Below are 24,676 nucleotides of genomic sequence, written 5' to 3'. Positions count from 1 at the left end.
TGTTTAAGCGCTGAGCTCAGCGGTGAGTCAGTCAGAGCATTGTGTTACATGGTAGTTTGCAGTTGATAGCTATGATAGTGTGTGAGCACTTGCAGATACTCATATGAATTTTTTTCTCATAGTTTTATTCACTTTGGCTGCTGTCTAATATATGATGAGTGTTCAGGAAAAAAGTACATGTATATTTTTATCATTCAGCTTCTAACTGTTCTGTGTACTTAACATTTATTCTCCAGTATCTGAGATGTCAATCACCTCTCATACTGTGAGGGCTGTTTTAGGTCAGAATTTAGGTTTAACATAGTTTGCTCAGCCTTCATTCTAAAAGGACTATGGAGCTATTGCGATGGTGTTTTTAGGGTACCTTTAAAGGACTTTGGAACAGGAGGGTGGCCACCCTGCAGAGACATTACTGGTGAACTCTGATTGGAACTTGATATTTAAATTTCAACATCTGGTTCTGTTGTTTAAATGAATCTGGTTCAGCAGAGCAAAACAAAGAGTGAAGTGATGTAAATCATTTGAGTACCTGTAATTGTCTGTAAACAACTAGCTTTATGAGCTCCCACACTTTGGTACAAGTGCTGTGTGAATAATTGTTGTAATTGGTCTTTGTGGCTGCATCTTTAAATGTTGGAGCTAGAACTTTAATGTGAATGTGCAGTACATCTTAATCTTAGAGGCACCCACAGGTTTCAGGGACACAGAGCAGGAAAGACACAATAAACAGACTTGCACCCCATCTTAGTATGTGGAGCCATGTCTCCACAGAATTGCATTCCGTGTTTATGTGGAGAGCGCTGGCAATGGAATACTGCTGTGCATTTTGTTTTACCATGTGTTTTGATTTCTAGGTTATTTATGAATGTTATGGGATGGTATTAAAAGATGCCTGTATCATTTAGTTATGTGATGGAAGTTATAAGGATTTCATAATCATGAAGATGTGATATGCTTTCATGAACTTTGAAAATTTAATTCTGATAAAAAATGTAAAGGATGTAGAAGACACAGATATTTTAAAGTGTAATGTAGCATTTTGTTTTCTGTTGCATTTAAGACTCTGTAGTCATATGAATATTTTTTGTTAAAATGTTTGATCACAATGCAAGGAACTAATTTTTGTTTTTATAATTATTTTTTCTATTTAAATTAAATAATGCAGCATATACATTAATGTTGAGAGGCAGAGAAAATATTTGACATCAGTTGAATATTTTGTTTTGTGCAGATCAAATTCTTCAAGTTGCTTTAAAAGTGGCTTTGCGTTTTTTATTTATGGATTTATTTTGATTTTATGTATATGAGTGTTTTGCCTGCATGTATGTAAGTGTACCACATGTGCAGTGCCCAAGGAGGCCAGAAAAGGGTGTTGGATCTGGTGGAACTGTAGTTACAAATGGTTTTGTGGCCATGGTCCTCTGTAAGAGCTGTCTGTGCTCTTGACTGATGAGCCATCTCTCCAGGCACCGGTGGTTTTATTTGGGAGAAAATTTTGATTTTGCTTCTTATGGTTTATAGGTGTTTGTTCCATATATGCAGCGGCCTGATACTTTCAGTCCCTCAAACCTGCTAACTATTGACTTGTAACTTGTAGCTGGTTTTTTTCTTTTCTTTTTTTTAAGATAGAGTCTCACTGTTGTAGCCTTGTTTGGAGTCTTGTTGTCTATGCCAGCAAGACTAAATAATAGAGACCATACCTGTTTCTGCCTCCCGGGTGCTGGATTGAAGGTGTGTGCGGTGTGTGCCATCACATGCAGCTAGCCATTAACTTTAAAAGCTGTGCAAATTGTTATCTGTTACCACTGCCACGATTACTAGAATTTTGGCCCATACAATGGCTTCTCTCCACAATCCCACTCCAAAGTATCAAGCATTTCTTTGAACTTTATCTGTATATTTTAGTTACAAATTTATTTTTTAAGTACTTAAATTAAGTATTATTGTAGACATTGTTTGAAAAGGGAGATAGAGTTAGAATATCATAGATACCCATACTGTGAACTTCCTCCCCCCCCCCCGCGTGTGTGTGTGTGTGTGTGTGTGTGTGTGTGTGTGTGTGTGTGTCTGAGGAGACTGCTTAGGAATTTAAGATCAGGGTACTGCTTCCTGATAAGTAGACATCCATCATCTTCTTGTGATGTACATAGAGAGAGTGAGCTCACCCCAGCCCCCCAGTCCTATCACATTGAGGGCTAAGGTTTAAGGTAAGAATTTCAGGGCTCATTTATAATATTTAAGATGTTTAACTTGAACACTTTAATGAATGCACAACACAGACTTACCTTGTCTACTGTACCCCTTCTTGTTGTCTAGTCATCAGTGTTGCGCTCAACCCTATAGTCACTGCTGTTTCCCTCTGCTGCTGGTGCTGTCACCCAGGGTGGCCCCTGGTCACCTCAGTTTCCTTTTAATATTAATGGCAATAGGAGGTCTCTGTTGCAACTACTGGCCTCATATTTCAGTGCCAGCATGTTGGTTTCTTCAACTTATTCTTACATCCTGCTTCTGTTTGAAAATTAAATTTTTGGTTAGTTCAGTTGGTTCTGCCATATGTATGTAAGTGTAGAGCCATCCCCTGGGAATGAGGAAGGGCCGAATCCCCGACAAAAACTAATGCTCTTTCTCTAGCAGTCATCAGTAGGGGTGGAGTTTTATGGGGCTCTGACTCAACCACAGTAGTGTTCTAGCTGGCTTGATCTTATACAGGTCTTGTGCACACAGCCACTAGCTGCTGTGAGTTCATGTGTGTAACAGGCCTGCCTTCGTGCCTGGAAAACACAGTTTTCTCACCTCTAGCTCTTCCAGTCTTTCCACCTCCCCAGTATGGTCCCTGAGCCCGTGGGAAAGGGATGTGATAGAGATGTACCATTTGGAGCCAAGGGCTCTCCTGTTTCTTAGTCTCTGTAGTTTCACCTATTCATTCACTCTGAATTAAGCACCATCTGCTGAAAAAAGAAGTTTCAGTGATAAAAGTTGAGATGCGTTCCAGTCGGTGGAATCTTAGTGTTTAGAGAGTAGTCCAGTTAGCAGCATAGTGGTCCAGGAGTACCAGGCTGCCCTGTGTGGCCTGTGATCTGCTGCTCTGTGGGAACCTTTCCTCTGCTGTTAGAGGTAGACACATGTACACTGCTAATGGGTTTCTAATTGTTTACCTCAAAAGTTAAACATCTTGGGGAAACAACATAGGTTTTTATTGCTGTAAAGAGACACCATAACCATGGCAACCCTTATAATGAAAACATTTAATTGCAGTGGCTCATTTACAGTTTCAGAGCTTCAGTCCATTATCATGACAGGGAGCGTGGTGGCATGCTGTCAGATGTGGTGCTGGAGCTGAGAGTCCTACATCTTTCAGGCAACAGGAAGTAACTGACTGTCACACTGAGGGAAGCTTGACCTTTAAAAACTCAAAGCTGTCCCCACACTGACACACTTCCAGCAAGGCCACACCTCCTAATAGTGCCCTTCCCTTTGAGGACCATTTTCTTTCAAACTACCACAGTGACCATAATAAAAACATGTTTGTTTTTTAAATGCTTGCAAATATAAAGAAGAAAGGAGAGACATTATCTGTTGTTAAATGGAAAAATAATTCAAAACCTAGAAGGGCTTTGAAGGACAGTATAGCTTGGATTCAAATTAGACATGTATTCAGTTTGAATATGTGCCCACTCTTGCTTTCGTAGTGGAAGAGGATGATAGTTAGGGCATTTCCACCTGGCTGGATACATCAGTTCTCAGCAGTCATACAAAAAGCATTTAGGAATATTTGGAATTTTGACATACTTTCTTCTTTGTTGAGATAGGATTTTACAGTGTAGCTGGAACTCACTGTGTATCTTGGGCTGGCTCCAACTCACAGAACTCTACCTGCTTCTTCCTTCTGAGAGCTGGGGTTATAAGTGTGAGCCATCTGGCCTGGCTTGACAGTAAATACTGTATAAAGAAAAAGTTGTGTGATCTTGGGTTACCATATTTTTAATGCACAATACAAAATTGAATTATCTTCTCACCTTAAGCCTGAATTCAGTAGACAGTATTGGTGTATTTTGTATTAGTATTTATATCCCAGTGCACTTGAAGTTGTAATTTTAAACAGTGCCTAGTTCCTTGTTGTCAAGAGTGGGAAAGGGGAGAGTGCTTCGAGATATGTTCAAAATGTAAACTCCTTGTCAGTGCTGGGCACTTCTTCTTTGGGCTTTCGTGGGGAAGGACTGGTTTTGGGGACCCTACAGCAGCCTGTTCCCTCTTTCTCTGTAGCTCCAGGGGTGCTGCTGATTCCTTCATGGACATTAGCCGACTCCTGCAGAGATCTGCTCTGTTCAAGTTGTTTTTCAAGGGCTTGCTTTCTCATTTTATTTTACACTTTTAAGATAAGTGATTTCCACAGTTAGACTAACACTACTGAATACCTTAGAGTAGAAGGTGATCTGCAGTGTTGTCATTGTGCTTTAGTAGTGTGTGATTGGCTGTGTCTCCTGTGCAGTAGATGACAGTGGATGCCAGAGCACGATTTCTGGACCTCCCTGCTTCCAAATAGAGTATTGGTATGTAAGTGATTTAGCAGTCATGCAGGCAGGATTTTCAGAGTAAATAATTTCCATTTCCATTACTGTAGCCTTGCATTTGTGAGTGCAATGCAGGAACACGATACTCTTCTGATGGATTTAGAGAAGCTTAAAAGCACTCAGTTAACATATCAAGCTAATTCAAACCTTTAGAGTGTTTGGCACGTGTACTCACTGGTGAGCAAATAGTTTTCAATTTAAAATACCAAAAATTGCACAATTAATTAATTGGGAATTAATATAGATTTTTATACAAATGCACTGATTTAAGCTCATTTTAATATATACTGTAAGTTTAATATTTTATTCAACAAGTATATTAATGAGCAGAATTTAAAAATAGTAATTAGCCAATTTTCTACATGGTAAATTATAAAGACTTTTAAGTGACCATTCCTGATAAAGTATTAAAAAGAATCTTCTATTTGTGAATTTTCTTTTGTTGTTGCTTTTTTTTTTTTTTTTTTTCCTTTTCCTACTGCCCAGTTTATCATGTGCCTGGCCTGGTTACATGGAAATTCCTGTTGATTGGAGACTCTAATGTTGAAACTTTATAACCCTGTATCATCTTTATGTATGTGTAGTGTTTGTGTCAGCCAGATCTTTGGTGTCATTTGCTTATGTATACTTCTCTTAAGTTAAAAAGCTACTGACTTAGAAAACTCATCACCCTTTCTTGAAGAATGTGCATGATCTGTCTCAGTAGGTCAACAAACAAAAACAAAAACCATGTGCTAAGTCTGAAAGAAAAACAAATCTTAGTCCTTAATGTTGGTGTTAGGCAAAGTGTCAGGGGGCCATGCCTTTAGCCTCCCTGTGACCCTCCCAATGGCCATCAAAAACACCTTCCCTTCCCTTCCCTCCCTTTCCTTTCTTCTTCTTCTTCTTCTTCTTCTTCTTCTTCTTCTTCTTCTCCTTCTCCTTCTCCTTCTCCTTCTCCTTCTCCTTCTCCTTCTCCTTCTCCTTCTCCTTCTCCTTCTCCTCCTTCTCCTCCTCCTCCTTCTCTCACTCTCTCTCTCTTTCTCTCTCTCTCTCCCTCTAATTGGCTCATGTTTAGTTTACTGAACGTCATCTGGACTCAGGAAAAAGCAAGTGACCTGCACTGAATTAGTGTAATTGTAACACAAACAGAAGATCGCATAGTTTTGGTCTTACACAGGAAAGGAGAAAGTTGGAGAGATCTCCCTGTTTGATAAATAGAAACTGAAGCTGCAGGTCCAGACCTGGTGGGGACTTGGTTTTACCTTCATGGTTTTTTGTTAGATCAGTATTTGGACATTTGGGTACCCTTATAAGAAAGATTGTTTTTCCTTTTAAAATTCCTATGAAAGTTTTTTTCTTTTAATCCTTCAAATGCAGTGTATTAAATTATGAATCTAATTGTTTACTTATAGTTAATATTGTCTAAAACAGAAAAGTACTATTAGAAATTTAACATATCATTGTTTTTAACCCTGAATAAAATTGAAGCATGTTTTCAAAGGCCCTTTTATTAATTTTTGGTACTCTATGTTATACTGTGTTTCACAGAGAAAATAAATCCATTTGCCAAAAGTAAATAGAGCTAAAGAATTCAAATACCATTTTAAATACTGTCTTTTTTTTTTTTTTTTTTAAACAAAAGATTTACCTAATTGGGTAACCCTGAAAACATACATACAATTAATGTTTTATAGATCAAGCAGGTTAGTTTTAGGAATATGTATGTATATACAGATATTCATGTAATAACATTTGACAACAAAAAAAGGGCCATGAATTTGAAAAGGAGTATGGAGGAGTATGTGGGGGTGTTTGGAGGGAAGAGAGGGAAGGGGAAATGATGTAACTATATTATAATCTCAAAAGTAAAAGAAATAATAATAAAAAGATTTATATGATATGAGGGAAATCAGAGTTTAGTTTATGTTTTAAAAACATAATTGTATGACCTTGATCTGATAGTTAAGTTTTACTTTGAAGGAATCATGTTATAATGGAGTTGACATTCTAAGCCATTTTCTCTGTAATTTATACTCTTAACTTTTTAACACTGTAGGGTAAAGTACTATAACTATTAGCCAGTTAAATTTTTCATTGATTTTATTGATTAGCTTGTATTTTTTTGCTTTCAATATCTGTTGAAATGTTTCTCTCATTTGTTGTGTGTGTTGAGGGGAGGGAGGGAGAATGAGCATATATGTGGTGGTCAAAGGGCAACCTTGAATGCCAGCCTTAAGGTTCCTTCCACTTTTTGTTTTAGACAGGGTCCCTCATTGGCCTGACTTTTGCTAAGTAGGCTAGGCTAGCTCTCTGGTGCATTCCCAGCTGTCTAATAGGCTAGGCTAGCTCTCTGGTGCATTATTCCCAGCTGTCTGCCTGTCTACACCAGCCATCTCATCATTACTGGAATGCCAGGCTTTTTAAGTAGATTCTGAACTTATGTTTCATGCTTGTGGTGTAAGTTCTGTGTCAACTGAGTCATCTCTGTAGTACCCCATCTCACTTTAAATCTAGATTTAAACTGCCCAGCTGCCTAACTATTTGATTTACTAGTTGTTATCACTTAGACAAAGGTAATCTCTCTCTATATATATGTCATTTTTTCTTATAATGACAAAATGAGAATAAATGTAGTCTTTATCATGAAGAGTTACTAAGTTGTAAAGTTCTTCAGGAGAATGCCCTACACATATTAATTTTTCTTTATTAGTTTAGAAGTTCATTGGAATCATAGGAAATGTATGGATTTATTAGAAGTATGTGGTTTTATATTGAGATAAATAGGTAATATTCTAAGAGCATATTGAGAGATGAGTAATTAGATAATGGCCCAGGCAAAGGCTTTATGAGCGGTGAAGACATTTGTGCATCAGAAATGATGGAGAAATACTGGCGTGCAGATTCACACCCTTCGAGAGCTGCTAAGTGAGCAGGGGGATGGAGTCTGTGAGCTGACCTGCAGGCCACTGTGTCAGCAGGCGTCATGTCAGTTTTGTGTTGTCTCTGAGTAAAAATTGACACAACATTTAATAATGTATATAAATCTTGATGAAGGTAATAGATAGCTGTTATTTCATTGTTAGTAGTGACTGTGAACAATTCTTTCTGACTGTATACCTACCACATATCAGGCGTTTTTATATTAGTCTCAGTTCTGTGGCTGTTATTCTAAAGGCATGCTTTCCAGCAGCCTCTGAGAACCTGCCAGAAATGTGAGTTCATGGACCTCATCTCTGGTTTTTTGAATCTGAAATTCCTCAGGGTAAATTTAGCAGTCTTCAGTATAACAAGAAAATTCTGTTGCGTGTTAAAAATTTAAGAACTGTTCTTATGTGAATGTCTATACACTGGTAAGAAAACCATACCTAATAATGCTTTAATAGTATTACTGTTAATTTCCCATTTAAAAATGTATTAAGCATAGTTTAATATATGAAAATCCCAATATTATTCTGCAGCTATTTTCTGTATACATGTATAGAAAGCAGAGTAACTTGATGGTTTTGGAGCTAGGCTATCTGGGTTCAGTTTCTAACTCTGTCCAGTATTTGCAGAGTGTGTAAGAGACAAATGTCTTATACTTTAGTTTTCTTGTGGAATGCAAAAATAGAGAAATAATTCCTCATAGGATTTTGGTGAAAATGAAATGGGATGATTCTTTTTAAGTTATTTAGTACATTACCTTGTAAATCATGCTATCTAGTGTATACAGTAATCATTGCCATGTTAAATGTATGTGTTTAAATGTATATAGTAAAAAAAAAAAAAAAAAAAAAACCAGAAGCAATGTAGAAATACCCTAAAGACACAGTGTTCATCTTTAAAATGATCAGTTCAGAGGGATAGACAGATGGCTCAGAGTTTAAGAGCACTGACTACTCTTCCAGATGTTCTGAGTTCAATTCCCAGCAGCCACATGGTGGCTCATAGCCAGCTATAGTGAGATCTGGAGTCCTCTTCTGGTGTGCAAGCAGAACACTGTATACATAATAAAGAAATAACAACGACAACAAAGAAGCAAACACACACACACACACACACACACACACACACACACACACACACACCCCTCATAAAGGGTTAAAAACAAAACAAAAACCTTTCAGGGCAGTGCTTATTTGGGCCCTACCTTCATTGCCCTTTTCCTTTCTCTTGTGCACCTCCTTCCCTCTACCTCTATCTGACCTTCTTTCCTTTCTCATGGGGCCTTACAGGTGCAGGTGCCTCTATCTGTAGCGCCTCCTCTTCTCACCGAGGAGAGTCTGATCCTTTGTACTTTTAATAACTTGGAAGGCAGACATGTTTTTGTTCCTTTCCTGGGTGCCACCTGAGCACAGTGACCATCGTTTTTCATCAGAGCAGCTGTGACTTCTTGTAAGAGATCCCTGAGACCTAGCCTGCTGGCTACTGGCTGGCATTCCTCCTTAGGAGGAGGAGGAGGATGAACCCTCACCTGATTCTCTCCACTCCCTTCTGCACTTCTCTGTTCTTCAGCCCCAGGTGCACATGATCTCAGGGTGTTGGGAAATGCTGGAGAGACTATGGACGGTTAACAGAAGGGGCCAGGTTTCCATCTGTTCAGCTATGGGGGGTGTGGACACCATTGGGCAGTGAGAATTTTTGATAGTCATGCTTCTATGCATAGCCCCTCCCTGACCCGTAAGTCAGCCCTGGTAATCTCATTGGCTTCCCAAGTTGGACTTTGGTGCATCCCACTTAGGTTTATGGTGGAAGACCAATAGAAGAGGGTGCTGGGTTATTCACATCTCTGCAGGGGAAGAGTTCTTGCAGCAGGGCAGTAGGTCAATAAATGTGGCAGTGCACACCTGGAGCTGGGAGGACTAGAGGTCAAGACTGGTTTAGCTGCATAGTCAGAGGTCAAGGCTGCTTTAGCTGCATAGTGTAGTTTGAAGCCAACGTGGGCTGCATGAAACCCTGTTGTGTGTGTGTGTGTGTGTGTGTGTGTGCGTGTGCGCGCGCGCGTGTGTGCGTGCGCATGCACATACACACAGTTATACATAATGAAATGTGAAGGAAAGAGGCGCACTATCTGCTTCATCAGTTAACAGCTTGAGTGCTACCATGTGTTCAGCCCCCAGTGAGTACTGAATGAATGAAATCAAAGGAATGGGACTAGTATTACAATTTTCTTTTTTTCTGACAAAATGGTTCTTTTATCCATTTTATACTCATAGTTCATCATATTTTATTTTTAGTGTAGTTCACTTTTGAGAAACAAAATGGAAATTCTATAGGTTAGCATCTGAAATGCTAATTTTGAACTTTACTGTGGCACTTGTCCAATAGAATCTGTTAAAAATTTTCCTGTAGGTCAGATCTAAGTTGAGAAGAATGAGGTAACTTTAATATGAACCCAGATTGTAATACAGTCTTTCTCTCCAGTGAATTGCCAAACTTACTATTCCATTTGTATTTGGAATTGGGAAAGCTGAGTTAATATGGATGTTTGCCAATGACAGCAAATACTGGCAAGATAGTCTTGTTCCCTGTGCTTAATTATGTGGTTTTATTATAACGTTTTTCACATATTTGTTGGTCCTTACTAGTCTTTCAAGGTGAATTTACTTGTTTGCCAGTGTCTCGTATATACTTTATTCGTCCTGAAGTTAACTATTTACTGGCAAGTCTCCTGTCTTCCCAAGACCAGCTAAAATTGTGTGTGTAGTGTGTGTGTGTATCATACACATTTTATCTCTTTGGGTGATTTTACAGATTACCCCTCATTATAGACACCCTTTATATAGGCTAAGATGTAGGTATGGTAATTTATCACATATTTATTCATTTGTCTTTTCAGTGCTGGGTATCAAACTCAGAGTATTGTGCCTGCTCAGCAAACAGTTTACTATTGAGGTATGCTCCCAGCCCTACCTAGTTTGTGAGTGCTATCTTCAGTGTTTGAGGCACTGAGATATATCAGTGAGTCCAACCTTTTAATATGATAGAAGAGAGGTGATACGTTGTATATGCATAAATTTAAAATTGATATTGGGTATGGATAACTATAAGGGGGATACAGAATGACAAATGTATTTCTGATATGTCCATACAGGAGGACTGAGAAAGGTAATTTGATGAGTTGGCTATTAGGGTTAGTACAGATGAAGGAGGAAAATAAGTGAGCCATGCAAATCTTTGAATGAATTTCCTTTACAAGAAAACTAAATGGAGTATTTGGTATAAGGAACAGCAAGGAGGCTTAAATGGCTGGATCTGGGTAAGATGCAAGGGGAGTAGAAGATGGGGAAGCAGGATAGGAGGACTGGACCACTGAGGCTTCATAAGCCGTGATTTGAGGTTTAGCTTTTACTCTGAGACTTGAAGCCATTGGAAAGCCTTAAACAGAAGACTGCTGTATTTTGGTGCTGGACTTAAAAGCTGTTTTTAATTGAGCAGGGTTAGTAGCTGTACATGGGTACAAGCAGGGGAAATAAACAATGAAGATGTTACTTCTTCAGTAGTAAAGACAAGAGATGCTGGGGGCTTGGCGATGATAGTAACCATCTTAAAAAGTCAGATTCTGAATGTGTGATGATAGATGCACTCGTGAGCACATACATGCATACACATGCACACGCACATACACATGTACACTCACGTACACACACACAAACACACTTTTCTGATTGTCCAAGTGTGAGATGTGATAGAAAGACAGACATAGGTTTTTGCTTGAAATTTTAACTAGGATGCCTAAAGTCTGGAAACAAAAATGCGGTTAAGAATAGTTGTGAAGTGTTTCCCCTGCCAAGTTCATTTCATAAGAAAGACGCCTGACCTGAAAATGTTTTAGGCACAGGTCATCTTTCTCTGCACATCCATCCATCCATCCATCCATCCATCCATCCATCCATCCATCCATCCATCCATCCATCCATCCTTATTTTTGAGACAGGGTTTCTCTGTGTAGTCCTGACTGTCCTGGAGATCAGGCTGGCCTTGAACCCTCTAGATCCCTCTGCCTCCCTAGTGCTGGGATTAAAGGCGTGTGCCACCACCCTGATCTTTCTCAACTTCTAGTAGGAAGTACTAAGATTTATTAGAAGTACCTGTGCCTGGCTAATGGATCTGAGCTGGGGTTTTTAGGTTTATAGGAGACATCTACCTCAGGCTATCCCATTTCTTTGTTAGTTCCTCTACGTTAATAAGCTGTGCAGGCATACACTGGCATAACACTCTTAGATTGGTTTGTGTTCTGATCCTCCATGAGTTTCTGAGGTTTGTTGCCTGCAGATACCACAGGTACACTCTTTTTTTCCTCTCACAGCTATAAAATTTGCCTCACATTGTCCCCTTCCATCTTGCCTGAAATTTTTGTGAATAGCTGCATTTGGAGCTATAATCAAAGCAGCTGTTTGAAGTTTATGCATGAGTAGGAGACTTGTTATCCATCCTTCTTTTGTGGAATGGCTCGATTGGTTTGCCTTTCCATTACTGAACTGTGATGACCTCGACAATGGAAAGTTTGATGTGGCATAGGAAGGATGAAACGTTACAAAGGAGAGAAAAGTGGAGCTTGAGACCTTTTTGGAAGGGCAGCCAGTACTGAAAGCCATGTTTGGAGCCGTGTAGAGCTGGGATTCTGAGAGAGAAAAGGGAGGTTGAGGGGTGGGTGTGACAAATGTCAAATAGAAATTCTGCCTGCCCGCTCTTCCCTCCAGATTTGCCTTTCTTTGCTGTCTTTCTTGATTTTTACTGATCATGAAGTAGACATGGATGTGCTGGGGAAAGAGAGGGGTCCGAGGGCGATGAAGGAGAGGAGAAAGGAGAAATACTTCGTAAGCAACTACTAACAGTAAGGCCCACCCAGCACAAGTGTCTTGACTGTAGATATATCATTTGCCAGTGGTAAAGCCCAGACTGTTGTCTTGTTTTCTTGTATCTCATGTTACTCAGAGTCTTAACAAGTCTTCTTAGGAGGTTTGTTTCTAATTTCCAGTCTTTTCATCTCCCTAAGCTACTCCCATGCAGCCACTTTCTTGGGCTTAGAATTGAACTGATTGTCATCTCAGGCTCCTTAATTTTCCCTTGTATTCCATCCTGTGAGGTCGTCAGGAACACATTTCCTTCCTGGTGTGCTCAGACTAAACTGTGTTTCTTGAAACACTTTCTTTGAGCTTCCCATCTCTCTCTCTTGAGGGGTATTCTAGCAATATACTATCTCTAGATCAGTGACTTCATATTGGTAAAGGACCCATGATTTGTTAAGCATCTGCCATGTGGCAGTCCTTGAAACAGACAACTTTATGTAATACAGTCTCCCAACTCTTAAAGAGATATTGCTGGCCCTCCGTGTAGTTGCTGCTATTCTTGCTTTATCTCTAATGCCCACCCAGATGCAACCCCACTGACAGCCACTTCCTCACATAGCATCACATACTCTGCAAGGTTTTGCCTTTCTCACTGTACCAGCTGCCTCCAAATCAGGCTGCTAAGGTACAATTAAATAGCTATGAAGATGGATTCCACCTAGACCTTGATCTTTGTTCTACAGCAGACTGTTGGCAATCCTTTCACACACTCCTCCCTCCTCCTTTTACTTCTGAGTCTTGTGAAGTCTCTGAATTTCTACCTAGTCTGTCCTTAGTCTTGTGAGGTCTTGCCTTCCTACTCAGAGCAAATCCTGCAGACTACTAGCTCTTTGTTGTTTCTGCTTCTTCATCTAGGCCAGCTTCTTAATCTGCTGCCTCTGAGAAGTGCTGGCTGTCCCGAAGTCCATTCTCTCTTGCTCTGGGGGCTGCACTCCTCAGGTTCAGATCTGGTTACTTTTGAGGCCTCTCTCCTTGCCTTGTAGGTAGATGTTTTTATGCACTTACCTCCCTAGTGTCTGCCTCTTTGTCTCTATTTTTTAAAAAGGGAAACAACTCATATTGAAGTAGAGCTCCATTCTTATGACCTCATGTAACCTTAATTATCTCTTTAAAGATCCATTCTGTAACTGTGGTGACATTGGGGAGTAGGCATTGATAGATGGGTAATATTGGCTAACTTGGCAGGAAGTACAGAACCCTAATTTATTTTTTGTTCTCTTACTCTCTCCATGCATTAATTATTACTTCTACATGCATTAAATTGTTGATGAAACTATGAAAAATAATTTCAAAACTCAGGTAGAAGAAAAATCTATTGTGCTTAGCTTGTTTTTAAATCTGTATTCTACTTTCCATCCTGGTATCCTACATTTTCTAATTTCATATTTTCCTTTATTCAGAAAACTTGTTTCAAACATCTTTTAGGGTAGAGTTATGATGATTCTCTGAAGTATTCTTTCACCTTAGAATGTTTTGATTCCCTGTGTTCAGGTGAGGATAATTTTGCTGCTGTTGTAATCTGTCTCAGCAGTTCCTTATCTCTTTTCATCACGTTAATGCTTACATTTTCTGATAAGAATCCACCATCATTTTACTTTTCTTTACAGATAAAGTGTCGTGTGTGTGTGTGTGTGTGTGTGTGTGTGTGTGTGTGTGTGTGTGTGTGTGAATTCAAGATTTTTTTGACCCTCTATGTTTGGTTTTCTGAAATTTAATTAATGTTTTTATGTGAATGTCTTTTGTTCTGTTTTGTGGTTTGTACCGTCTCTTGACTCTAAAAGGCATATTCTGCCAAATATTGGAAGTGTCTAGCCAATTTTTAAAATTAGGTTTGTTCTTTGACAGTTTTACTCAGGGTATAATGCATTCTGACTGTTTGCACCCCACATTTTGCCCACTCCCATTCCTGTCAGCCTGATCCATTTTCCTAAAACTCCTTTCCCACCTTCTTGTCTTTTGTTTTGCTTTGTGGATGCTGAGTTTGACCATCTGGGCTGCCATAGGTCTGGAGTTAACATTTATAGTCCGAAGAGGTCACTAGTAGGTACAGAACTGTAGACAAGGACTGCCCTTTCCCTGGACTCCATCAGTACCAGTAGTTAAAGGGGAGACATGGGATGCTACAATCCCCTCTGACCGCTGACCTCTGCTGGATGGTCTAGACTTGTACAGGTATATTGTAGGCAGCTGGGTCTGTTGTAAGATTAATTGCAATGCTAGCTATTGTGAGGTTTTCTTTATTTCTCTCTTTTCCCCTCCTTCCTTCCTTTTTAATTTTTTCTTTGTTTTTGTTTTTTTTTAAGACAGGGTTTCTCTATGTAGCCTTGGCTGTCCTAGAACTCACTTTGTAGAGCAGGCTGGCCTTGAACTCATATAGGTCTGCCTGCCTCTGCCTCCCATATACTGGGATTAAAGGCGTGTGCCACCACCGCCAAGCTAGCTATTGTTCTTAAAAATGCATTCCAGAGTTTCTTTTCTACAGCTCCAAAAACATGAATGGTGGATGTTTTGACTTGGTCCCAGAGAAGCCCATGGGACTACTCTGTGTCACCCCTCCCTACAGCTCCACACCCCTTACCCACATGCATCCAAGTCAGCTTGTCCTCAGTTGTTGATATGGAATTCATGTTATTGTATTGTTCTGTCTTCTAGCTCACTGGTCCTTTTTCACTAGCTCTCTCCAGTCTGATGTTGAAGCCAGATACTGAGCCTTTAGTTTTGGCTGGTGAACTTTTTCCTTCTAAATTTCCATTTAGCTTTTTTAATATCAAGCTTAACAGTGAGTGTCCTTATCTGCTAAGCCGTCTCATGGGCTCCTCAACCCTTTTTTATCATGGTTAACTGAAGACTTTTTCACCTGCCGTCTTCTCATCAGTTACGGTGCTGTCTTCCTGGTTCTTGAGAGGGTAGGTAACTGATAGTTGAAAACCAGACATAAAGATGGTTTTAATCTCTGAATCTTATAAACAAACTCTGTGCTAGATACGCTTTTGTGACATTACTCCAGCTGGGGACCAGTAGAGTTTGAACTCCAGATTCCAGTGCCAGGAGCAGGTCTTCATTGTTGGCTGGGTGGAGTCAGTTCCGTTTCCTCACTCTGAATCCACTGCGTGGCGACTGTTGACTGTTGGGTGGTGGTGAAAGTGTTACTTTCTGTTGACCTCCTTAGTAGGTAGAGCAAAGGGCGCTGATTACTAGTAGCAGGCTAGGGTGGAAGTCCAAACTCCCATGGTGCACTGACAGCACTAGAGTGGAGATGTCCACAGAAGGCTGGAGTCCCCACATGGCCTTCTCTGCTCATGTGGCAGAAAGAAGTCCTGTGCTACCCTTTTCAGTTTTGTAAAGGTGGGAATGTAGGCTGTTCCCTCAGTCCTCATGGAATGCATGGGATGGAACTGTGGGTTCTTGCCATCCATGCATTACAATTGTCTAGCAATTCATAAGTAAAATTGTAAAATACAGTGAAACACAAATGCATGTATAACAGATATGCAAGTGTCTGTTTCTATACAGGTAACAACAGACTGGACGCTGTGGATGGAAGACTGCTCCTGAGTTAGTGAGCATTTGTAGTTCTCATTTTCCTCTGCTTAGGAATTCTGAGTTTGTGCTTTGTGCAATGGGGTCTGAAGTGAGTGCTTTGTTTGGCTTGATATTCCTACTGTGAAAAAAAGTCTCTCTGGTGATGTTGATTCATAGCCAGTGTCAAGAGCTCATGGCTCAGGATTTGGAATTGCATAGTTGCTTGTGGTTCATGAGGTGTTCTAAAGAATATGGAGAATATTACTACATGGTTTAAGAAGAAAAATAACAGTTTCACTCTGTTTTTACTGAGATATAGACTAACGGGTTGCCAAAGTGAGACTAGGGAATTACAAGGACAGGTTGTTTTCTCTTCCGCTTTAGCCCTGAACTCCTGTAGCCTGCTATTTCTTGACTTGTACACATTGTCTTTTTCAAGAGGTTCTGTTTTTGTTCTTCACATAATTTCCATCATTAGGTAACTAGTTTTTTGAATACTAACTTACATTGACCTGTTAAACGTGTTTTTGGTAAATTTGGCACATGCATTATACTGCACCTGGAGTAGGGTACCATTTATTGTATGAAACTTGTTATCGTAGGGCTCATTGCTGTTTTATTTTAATTCAGTACCAGAAGCTGTTCTGACCCTTGCATGCTCAGTTTCCTTGCAGTTCATTGATCAGTTTGGGGTCATTGGACTTGGCAAAGCACCCTCTTAAATCCTACAGCTTCTCTCAAATACAGCAGAGGTTGAGTGATGGCTTGTGTACAGTTGGTCCTGTGTTTTCTTTTTTTGCTATTTTGATGACTTGGGTAACTATCATAGCTTCTATAATACTCAGTCTCTGTACTATGGTGTTAAGTTGGGATAGTTTTTTTTTTTTTTTTAATTTGACAGCATGATTTTATGCCAAATAATAATTTTGAGAGTGGAGGTTCTGTTCCTAGATTCTTTGCCCGGGTGCTGGACTTTAGAAGGCCTATTCAGTCACTTTGCTCTGGTAGTTCCTTCCACTAGAGCCTGTAGCTTTTCCTTATGGATCATGCTCTTCATATTCAGAACTCATAAGTCTCAGTCTGAATATCCTTGAATCTGCTCATCTCCCCAGGGCTGCCCGTTGGCAGACTGCATTAGGCTAGCTCTTGCTTGGAAGGTTGGCATGCGATGGGAACATTCGTCCATGGAAGCATGTGGCTATGGGAGCATGCAGCAATGGGAGCATGGGGTGGGAGCATGCAGTGATGGGCGCATGCAGCCATGGGAGAATGAGGTGGGAGCATTCGGCGATGGGAGCATTAGTGTGTATCAGCACAGTCTAGGAGGGAGGTGAAGAGGGAGTAGGTATTTGAGTCCTAGATCATGGATCTCATTTTCTTACCCATGACCCATGGATTGTAAAGTGATAGTAGGTATGGATTTGGCTTCACAGAGGACTGACTTCATTGTATTTTGGTAAAACAAAAGCAGACACTATGACTCCATATGTTTTGTGACCTGTTAATAGTACTTTATAGTTTTGAACTTGTCCTAGAAACTTGCCAGGTGATACAAAAGTGGCTAGTGACTAAGATCCATTTGTTTCTCTGGTTAAAATATTGTGATGGTTCATGATCTTTCTACTTACCTCTTCAGCACAGAATTTGACTTTGCCTTAAAGTAAAGGCATTTGATTTCAAGTTTTCCTGCATTTCCTGTGTTTTCTGTAATTTAGAAATTGGACGTAAAGGGCTGGAGAGATGGCTCAGAGGTTAAGAGCACTGAATGCTTGTCCAAAGGTCCTGAGTTCAATTCCTAGCAACTATATGATAGTTCGCAACCACCTATAATGATATCTGGCGCCCTCTTCTGGTCTGTAGTAATATATGAAGACAAAACACTACATAATAAATAAATATTTTTTTTTTTTTTTAAAGAAATTGGACCTAAAGTCATGTTACTTCAGAGTAGAGACTAGAGGATACAGGATTACCATTAACATATGAAAGTGGTTAGTTGGTGGAAAAAGAGTAGAAGCCCTTCCTCACTTGAACTTCATCTGAGGAAAAGCCCAAAGCCACACAATTGGGAGAAGGAGTGTTAAGTCACTGTAGATGCCTTATAAAGGACCTTATATGCCTCATGGCCTGGTGCTTGGAGCATTATTATCCCTCAGCTCACTAGTCCACTCCTATTCCTCATGGTTCTTTCCCTTTTTTAAAACAAACTACTTCTGTTTCTGTCACTACCCGCGTACGTTCCTGTCTTGGCACACAAGGACCTAAAATCAGGTGTCCTCTGAAGCCTCATCCCTGGCCAGGCACCAAGGATGCCCTTTCCCTTTCCTCTTCCTTCTCTTTCTCTTCTGCCAGCAAAAAAGGGTGACCATGCTTTCCTCCACATTCTTGGCTTCCTTCTTGTTTCTCTGACCTCCGTGCCCAACCTAAAGGCATGACTTTCTTTCCATTTCTCTGTCCTGGAAGGCTGAGTTCTCAGCTTGTTTGCCATGAAGGTTTTCTCTTAAACAATAATAAAGTTCTTCCTAAGATTCCTTTTGAGATTCAGAATCCACGGAAGAGATCTGCCTTTCTTTCTATGGGAACCGTGGGGCTGGGCTGTCCAGTGCAGTGTTCTCTAATGATGGAACAGCACCTCTTTCCTTTAGATCACTCTGCAGGAGGCAGAATGGTGTTAACTGGCCTGACGAATGATTTTGGAAGTCCCTCTAATTAGAGGTGGAGCAAATAGTGAGTTTCTGGTCCCGGTGCTGTACTCAGTGTGCTCTGTAGAAACTGCAGAGTGGGGATGAGGTTTGCTTCTTACCTTTTTCACATTGGCATTTTCTTTCAAACTAGCATTAATCTTTGCATGGCTAGAATTTTACACCTGGACTGTTAACATCTAATGTATACAAAGAACTTCATTCAGCCATCTCGCTTGTGTGAAAACAAGCTACTGCAGTCAGGCAGCCTGTGTTTCCCACTGAGGTCCAGTTTTAACTTCATTTATTGTTTGTTCGTTCATACTATTTTTGAAAAGAAGTTATTACTGTATTTACTTTTTTTAAAAAAAAATACCATTTCTGTTTGACTTAGCTTGCTACCCATATGATATGTTCACTCTCATAACTCTGCTGTTTAGTTCTCTAAGGTACCACCTCCCCTTCCCTTTGCTAGGAAGCCAGCCTCTTGCTCATCCTATCCATGACTGTCAGCCTGCCTTGTTCCTCGATCCTGTACATTTACAGATCAGCTGCCTTAGTGCAGACACAGGTGTGGACTTCTTACACTGAGATTGTAAATTCATGTGCTATGACTTCTTCATGAAGCATTTCCTACAAGTCTGAGCCCTCCTGGAATCTAATGCATGAGATCTCAGGTTCAAACATAGATGTTTTGAAGCACATTTATTTTTTGACTTCTTCAGAGCATTTGTGATCAGGGAAATTTAAAATAAAAAATAAAAAAAAAAGAAAGAAAGAAAGAAAAAAGAAAACCCTTAATGATAGGTTCAGTATGTAGTTAAGCAATATATTGTGTAGAAACAAGCACAGGATAATCATATAATTTATTGTACTAACATTCTTCAATCAAATGGTGTTAGAGATAAGATAAAATATATGGCTCTAATGTGTGCCTGTGCTATTTGGTTGGTGGCAGGGATGTCTAAGGCTAGCCACTGGTGATCAGCACTTACTACAATAAGGGCTTATGACTTAATCTACTTACACAAAACCCAGAGCTTCTTAGGATCCTCATGGTTGGTTGGTTGTACCCAGTAAAGACTGAGAAAACCTACTAGTCTGTTACTGTTTTTCTAAATAAAGACAGAAATGGAAGATATAGTGGTTTTCCTGGAGACATTTTGATAGACTTACTTATTTGAACTGTGTGCTCAGTGTTCATGCTTGCTTAGTGCTTGTTTGTAAGTATGATGTGACATTTATATTCACTTTATGGTAGTACTGGGTAAATAAGAGTTAGAGTTAAGCTTTTTATCCTTGGGTTTCTAATAGCTACTGCCAGGTGAGCCTTATATGTTAAGATTATCTGATGATAAGGCTGCACCTTATTGTCTCAAAGTTCAAAGGAGAGCATTAGCTTCAAGGACATAAATCACTGGTTGTTATCTGCTAATTTGTAACAGAGCAGCAGGGAACAACGTTTATCTAGACAATCTAGTATCTACCTGCAGTTCGAGGTGGAGGTCAGCTTTGTGGGCTTAGGCCTTTGAACCATTCTGCAAAGAAGAGGTTCAGATTTATTATTTTCCCTCTGACACAACAGGTGATTTCCTCTCTTTTCTGAAGCTGCTGTTTATTTTTTCCAATCTCAAAGCCTCAGTAGGTTCTAATATTATTGGAGTCTTCAGAGATGAATCTGGCTATTTGGAGACAGAATTTCATGGTATTTGTTTTGAGTGCTCATTAAATTTTCTCTATAAGTTGACTGTGAGTTCTGTGGGTTTCAGGAAGTATTTTAAAATTTGAAATATCAAATCTTACAAAGTCACATACTTAAAGGGACCAGTAGGTAAAGTAGGCGATTGAGTCAGCAAGTAAAAAGCCCTTACTAAGAGGAAGACCTACGTCTAGGTGTAAATTAGCCTATATTACAAGAGATCCTTACCTTGCAGGTAAGCTTGACAGTGTCTAAACAAATAAGAAAATAAGCCCCTGTTGTTGCTTGACCAGTGGCCTGTCAGTTCATGGCTTTGGAATCACACTGCCAGCTGAATGAACAGAGATGACCTTACAAATATTTTACTGTATGTGTTTCTTTGACTTTGTGATACTGGCTACACTGCTTTTGAGAAGTGATTGCAGGTGTAATGTGATATAAGATGTGTAAGAATGTTCACACCTGTTAAAAGATAAGCCTTTTTATTTTAAATTGATTTGTTTTATGTGTGTGGGCATTTTGCCTGCCGGTATGTATGTGCACCATGTGCATGTCTCGTGCCCATGGGTGTCAGAAAAGAACCCCTGACTCCCAGGACTAGTGGTATAGTCAGTTTGTGAGCCACCAGGTCGGTGCTGGGAATTTTACACGGGTCCCCTGCAGGAATTAACTTCTGAGCCAAGTCTGTAGTCCCAGCTCTACCATTTCCAAGGGAGCAGTTCTGTTGCTGCCCCCCGCTCCCCGCTATCTTGCTGAATTGGAAGTGTTAGAAGTGCTGCATCTAAGTTGGAGTAGCCTTTTCCCAGAGACAAGTGATGTCAGTCTTCCATGTGCTTATTAGCATTTCTCTTTCTTCTTTGTAGAAATGTTTAAGTTCTTGACCTGTTTTAAAATCGAGTTGTATGTATTTTGATAATTGAGTTGTGGGGTTCTTTTCTGCCTTCTAGCTTTCATTGGTTTCTATGCAGTTCTGTGCTCTGGTTGCCTCTTTGCTCTTGGGATGATGTCCTTTGATGCACAAAGCCTCAAGTTTCTGTGAAGTCCACCTTACTTACTTTTTTTCTTTTAGTGCCTGAACTTTTGTTCCGTACAAGAAGTCATTGCTAAATTAATTGTCATGCCATTTCCCTTATGTTTCCTTCTTACAGTTTTACTTATGGTTTTAGCTCCCAGGGCTAAGTCCTTGATAAGTTTGAATTCCCTTTTAGCATGAACTCATTTCTTTCACACATGCACAACCAGTCTCCCTGATGCTGTCTGCTGAGGAAACTTTGGTGTCAATATTCTTTCTCTCATATTTGGTTAAATAAACTTCAGTTTTATTAACTGTCACCGTTGTGACTACAGTAATCTTTCCTGCCACTCATGGCCTTATAAAGTCCTAAAACTTGAGTATGCTTCCCCACTGAGAAAAGGGAGGAAGGCTTGGCAGCTCTGTTTCCTGACAGTACCATCACCATTTGCCACGTCTTCTATCTTGTTAGGTGTTTTTTTCTTTTTTCTTTCTTTTTTGTTTGTTTGTTTTTAATAATCATCTTTGCCTGTTGAAACTTAGAAGCATTGTGTGCTTTTCTGATATTTTAAATGACAGCCCTGTTTGTAAATCTGAAATTTCATTTTTAACTCTTAACCTCTCTGGACTTTAGGTTATTTTTCTGTAAAATGTAAGGGTTAAACTAAATATCTTGTTGTATATCTTTTACTGTGAGTGGTCTCAATTCATTTACATATGCCTTTTTGTCAATTAGTAAAAATTCAGTGGACAGTAGAAGCTCTCTCTTATCAGGGAATAACATTAAAATTGATATAGTAGAATATATTATCTGTGTAACTCTGTAGTTGTGATCCTTTCTCCATACATGAACAGAAGTTTTGCCATAAATATTTTTAATTCTCTTTTAATGATTAAAAACCCTTAGTTTCTGAATGTTGTAATTTATAGTATTACTACTTCTGTCTTTTTTATGAATAAAGGAGGATGGGCATAAATTAATATGCATTAAATTTGCATATAAAAGAAGAAGCCATCTAAAGTCAGTGATGCCTTCTCAAAATCGAAAGAATTCTTAAACTTAGGAAGGGAGAATTTTAGGGTGCTACCTGAGAGTTTCCTCTGTTAAAGAGGCCCATGGTTGTTTGCTGAATGTGCATATTTATTGTTGTTAAAGGCCTTTTGTTTTATCATCTCACCCATGGTATTTTTATATAAATTTGCGTATTAAATACGAGCAGTTGTTACCTGTTCTCATTCATTTTATTTCATAAAATTTTATTACTGCTGTTTGCCTCTTGCCTTTTTATAGCATGTAGGAATAAAAGTGTTATTATTTGCTGAGCATATTATCTGCTTGTTTCAGTTGGTTTTATTTTCTGATGTGGAGCTTGGAAGCAGTGGTTAACAGGCTGTGAGAGACTTTCTCAGCTATTCAGTTTGAAGTGTCTGAACGTATTACTACATCAATTAAACATTTAGCACTTAACCTATTTCTGATAAATTCAAGTGGTATATTTTAAAAACTTTTCATTTAGAATCTTGACAATCTAGTGTTCAAATCATAGTAATTTTGTTTATGCTAAAGTAATTTGCTAACAGATGCAGATTAGATTACTGCTGGCCTTTTAAAACCGAAATAGGAAGTAAGTCTGGCATACCCAGTAGCAAGATTTGGAAACGTATCTTTGATAGGGAATGTCTTTGGTAAAAGGGCTATAAATGTGTCTCCTTTGGAGATAGATACAAAACTCATAAATGATGTGCTCCCTGAGCTACAGTTCAAGTTGAGGGATCTAATGGAAAATGGTTACATTAGTAGCAGATGGACTTGGTTACTGAATTGCAGTCTCAGGAGTATTCCTGCACAAGTATTCCTGCACGAGTATTCCTGCACTTAAACTTATTTTTGAGATTTAGAATCTGACAAGAAGATGGAAACTTACTTCTTTGGTTGTTCTCTTGTGGTTCTTACTGTGTCTTTTGGATGTTTCATTTAGGCTATTTTCATGATTCCCACAAACCCGCCACCAACATTCAGGAAGCCTGAACTCTGGTCTGATGACTTCACAGATTTTGTTAAAAAGTGCTTAGTGAAGAGTCCTGAACAGAGAGCCACGGCAACCCAGCTGTTACAGGTCAGTGCTACTTGGAAGGATTTCTTGCAGCTTCCCGATGCTGCTGGGTCACATGACTGCCCTCTAAAGATATGAAATGTGGGTTGGGATGCATGCCTTCAGCTCTTCTGCATTTTCCTTTGTCTTAACATCTGTTCACAGTTCATTTTCCTACTTTTTCCATTTTCTCCTCTTTTGAGTTCTCGTCTCTATAGTTTCATTTCCCAGGCTTTTCCTTGACTCAGCATTTCTCCCTTGACTTTCGCTCCACTCTGATGTGTGTGGTATATTTGAATCCAAGATCTCTGAACTCCGTGAAAGGATTACATGTTATAAATACTGGTTAACAAGATTACCTAAATGAAGTTTTAGTGTCCCTACTATAAATAAACTTTGTATCCAGAACACCAAGAGGCTTTTAAAAAAATCTGTGAAATTTAAAGCAAAAAGAAATTACTTAATACTTGCAATAAATTAAAGATTAATTAAATCCTTTAATAGTGCTAAAATAAATTTATTTTTATTTTTACCTGTAATCATTAATATGCTTTAAATATTTTAAAACTTTTACCACCCAATGTTCACTTTCTTACAACAAATATGTCTTTAAGGTCATCTGACTTTATTTAATAGGAGTATTTTTTATGTGTCTTTTTTAATCAAGTGAATTCAAAAGCAAGCCAGCCTGCCAGCCTGCCTTGCCTGCCTGCCAGCCTGCTTGCCTGCCTGCCTTCCATTTTTGTTGTTTTCTTGGCAGTCCTGGAACTAGCTCTGTAGACTAGAAACTCACAAAGATCCACCTGCCTTTGCCTCCCAAGTGCTGGGATTAAAGGTGTGCGGTACCACCACCTGGTCATTTATTCTAAAGCAAACAAAATACTGTTTTCACAACTATACATAAAATAATTATTGAAGCCTGTGATACTGGCTACCAGTTATTGGTGTTTTAATATTTGTTGGGTATAATTGAGGAAAAAAATATGAATTTATACCATTTAACTTTGCCTTTGTAGCATCCTTTTATCAAGAATGCGAAACCCGTGTCAATATTGAGAGACCTGATCACAGAAGCCATGGAGATCAAAGCCAAAAGGCAGGAGGAGCAGCAGCGGGAACTGGAAGAGGAGGAAGAAAATTCGGTTAGTAATTAGGTTCAGAAAGTTGCTATTTTAGATCATCTGTGTCATTTTAAAGTAGTTTTTTGTTTTTTAAAAATCTATTTCATCACACAAGTGAGGCATTTATTAAACCCTTAAAGTTTGTTTCCTTTGATGTCCTTTT

The 24,676-nt window shown here is 39.3% G+C and overlaps 1 protein-coding gene across 3 annotated transcripts in view; it reads left to right on the top strand.

The window, feature by feature from the left end:
- The window catches only part of Stk3 (serine/threonine kinase 3), a 181,495-nt gene that overhangs the window by 78,407 nt on the left and 78,412 nt on the right, over nt 1-24,676 (top strand). For all 3 annotated transcript variants that reach the window (XM_051202615.1, XM_051202616.1, XM_051202617.1), the window contains 2 exons: nt 23,279-23,416; nt 24,409-24,534. In XM_051202615.1, coding sequence (XP_051058572.1) covers nt 23,279-23,416; nt 24,409-24,534 — 264 coding nt within the window. The remainder of the gene's footprint in view (nt 1-23,278; nt 23,417-24,408; nt 24,535-24,676) is intronic.

This window comes from Phodopus roborovskii, unplaced genomic scaffold, assembly GCF_943737965.1.
Source record: "Phodopus roborovskii unplaced genomic scaffold, PHOROB, whole genome shotgun sequence".
Classification (NCBI taxonomy): domain Eukaryota; kingdom Metazoa; phylum Chordata; class Mammalia; order Rodentia; family Cricetidae; genus Phodopus; species Phodopus roborovskii.
Note: the sequence above shows the minus strand (reverse complement) of the source record. Positions and strands in the feature narration are given on the sequence as shown.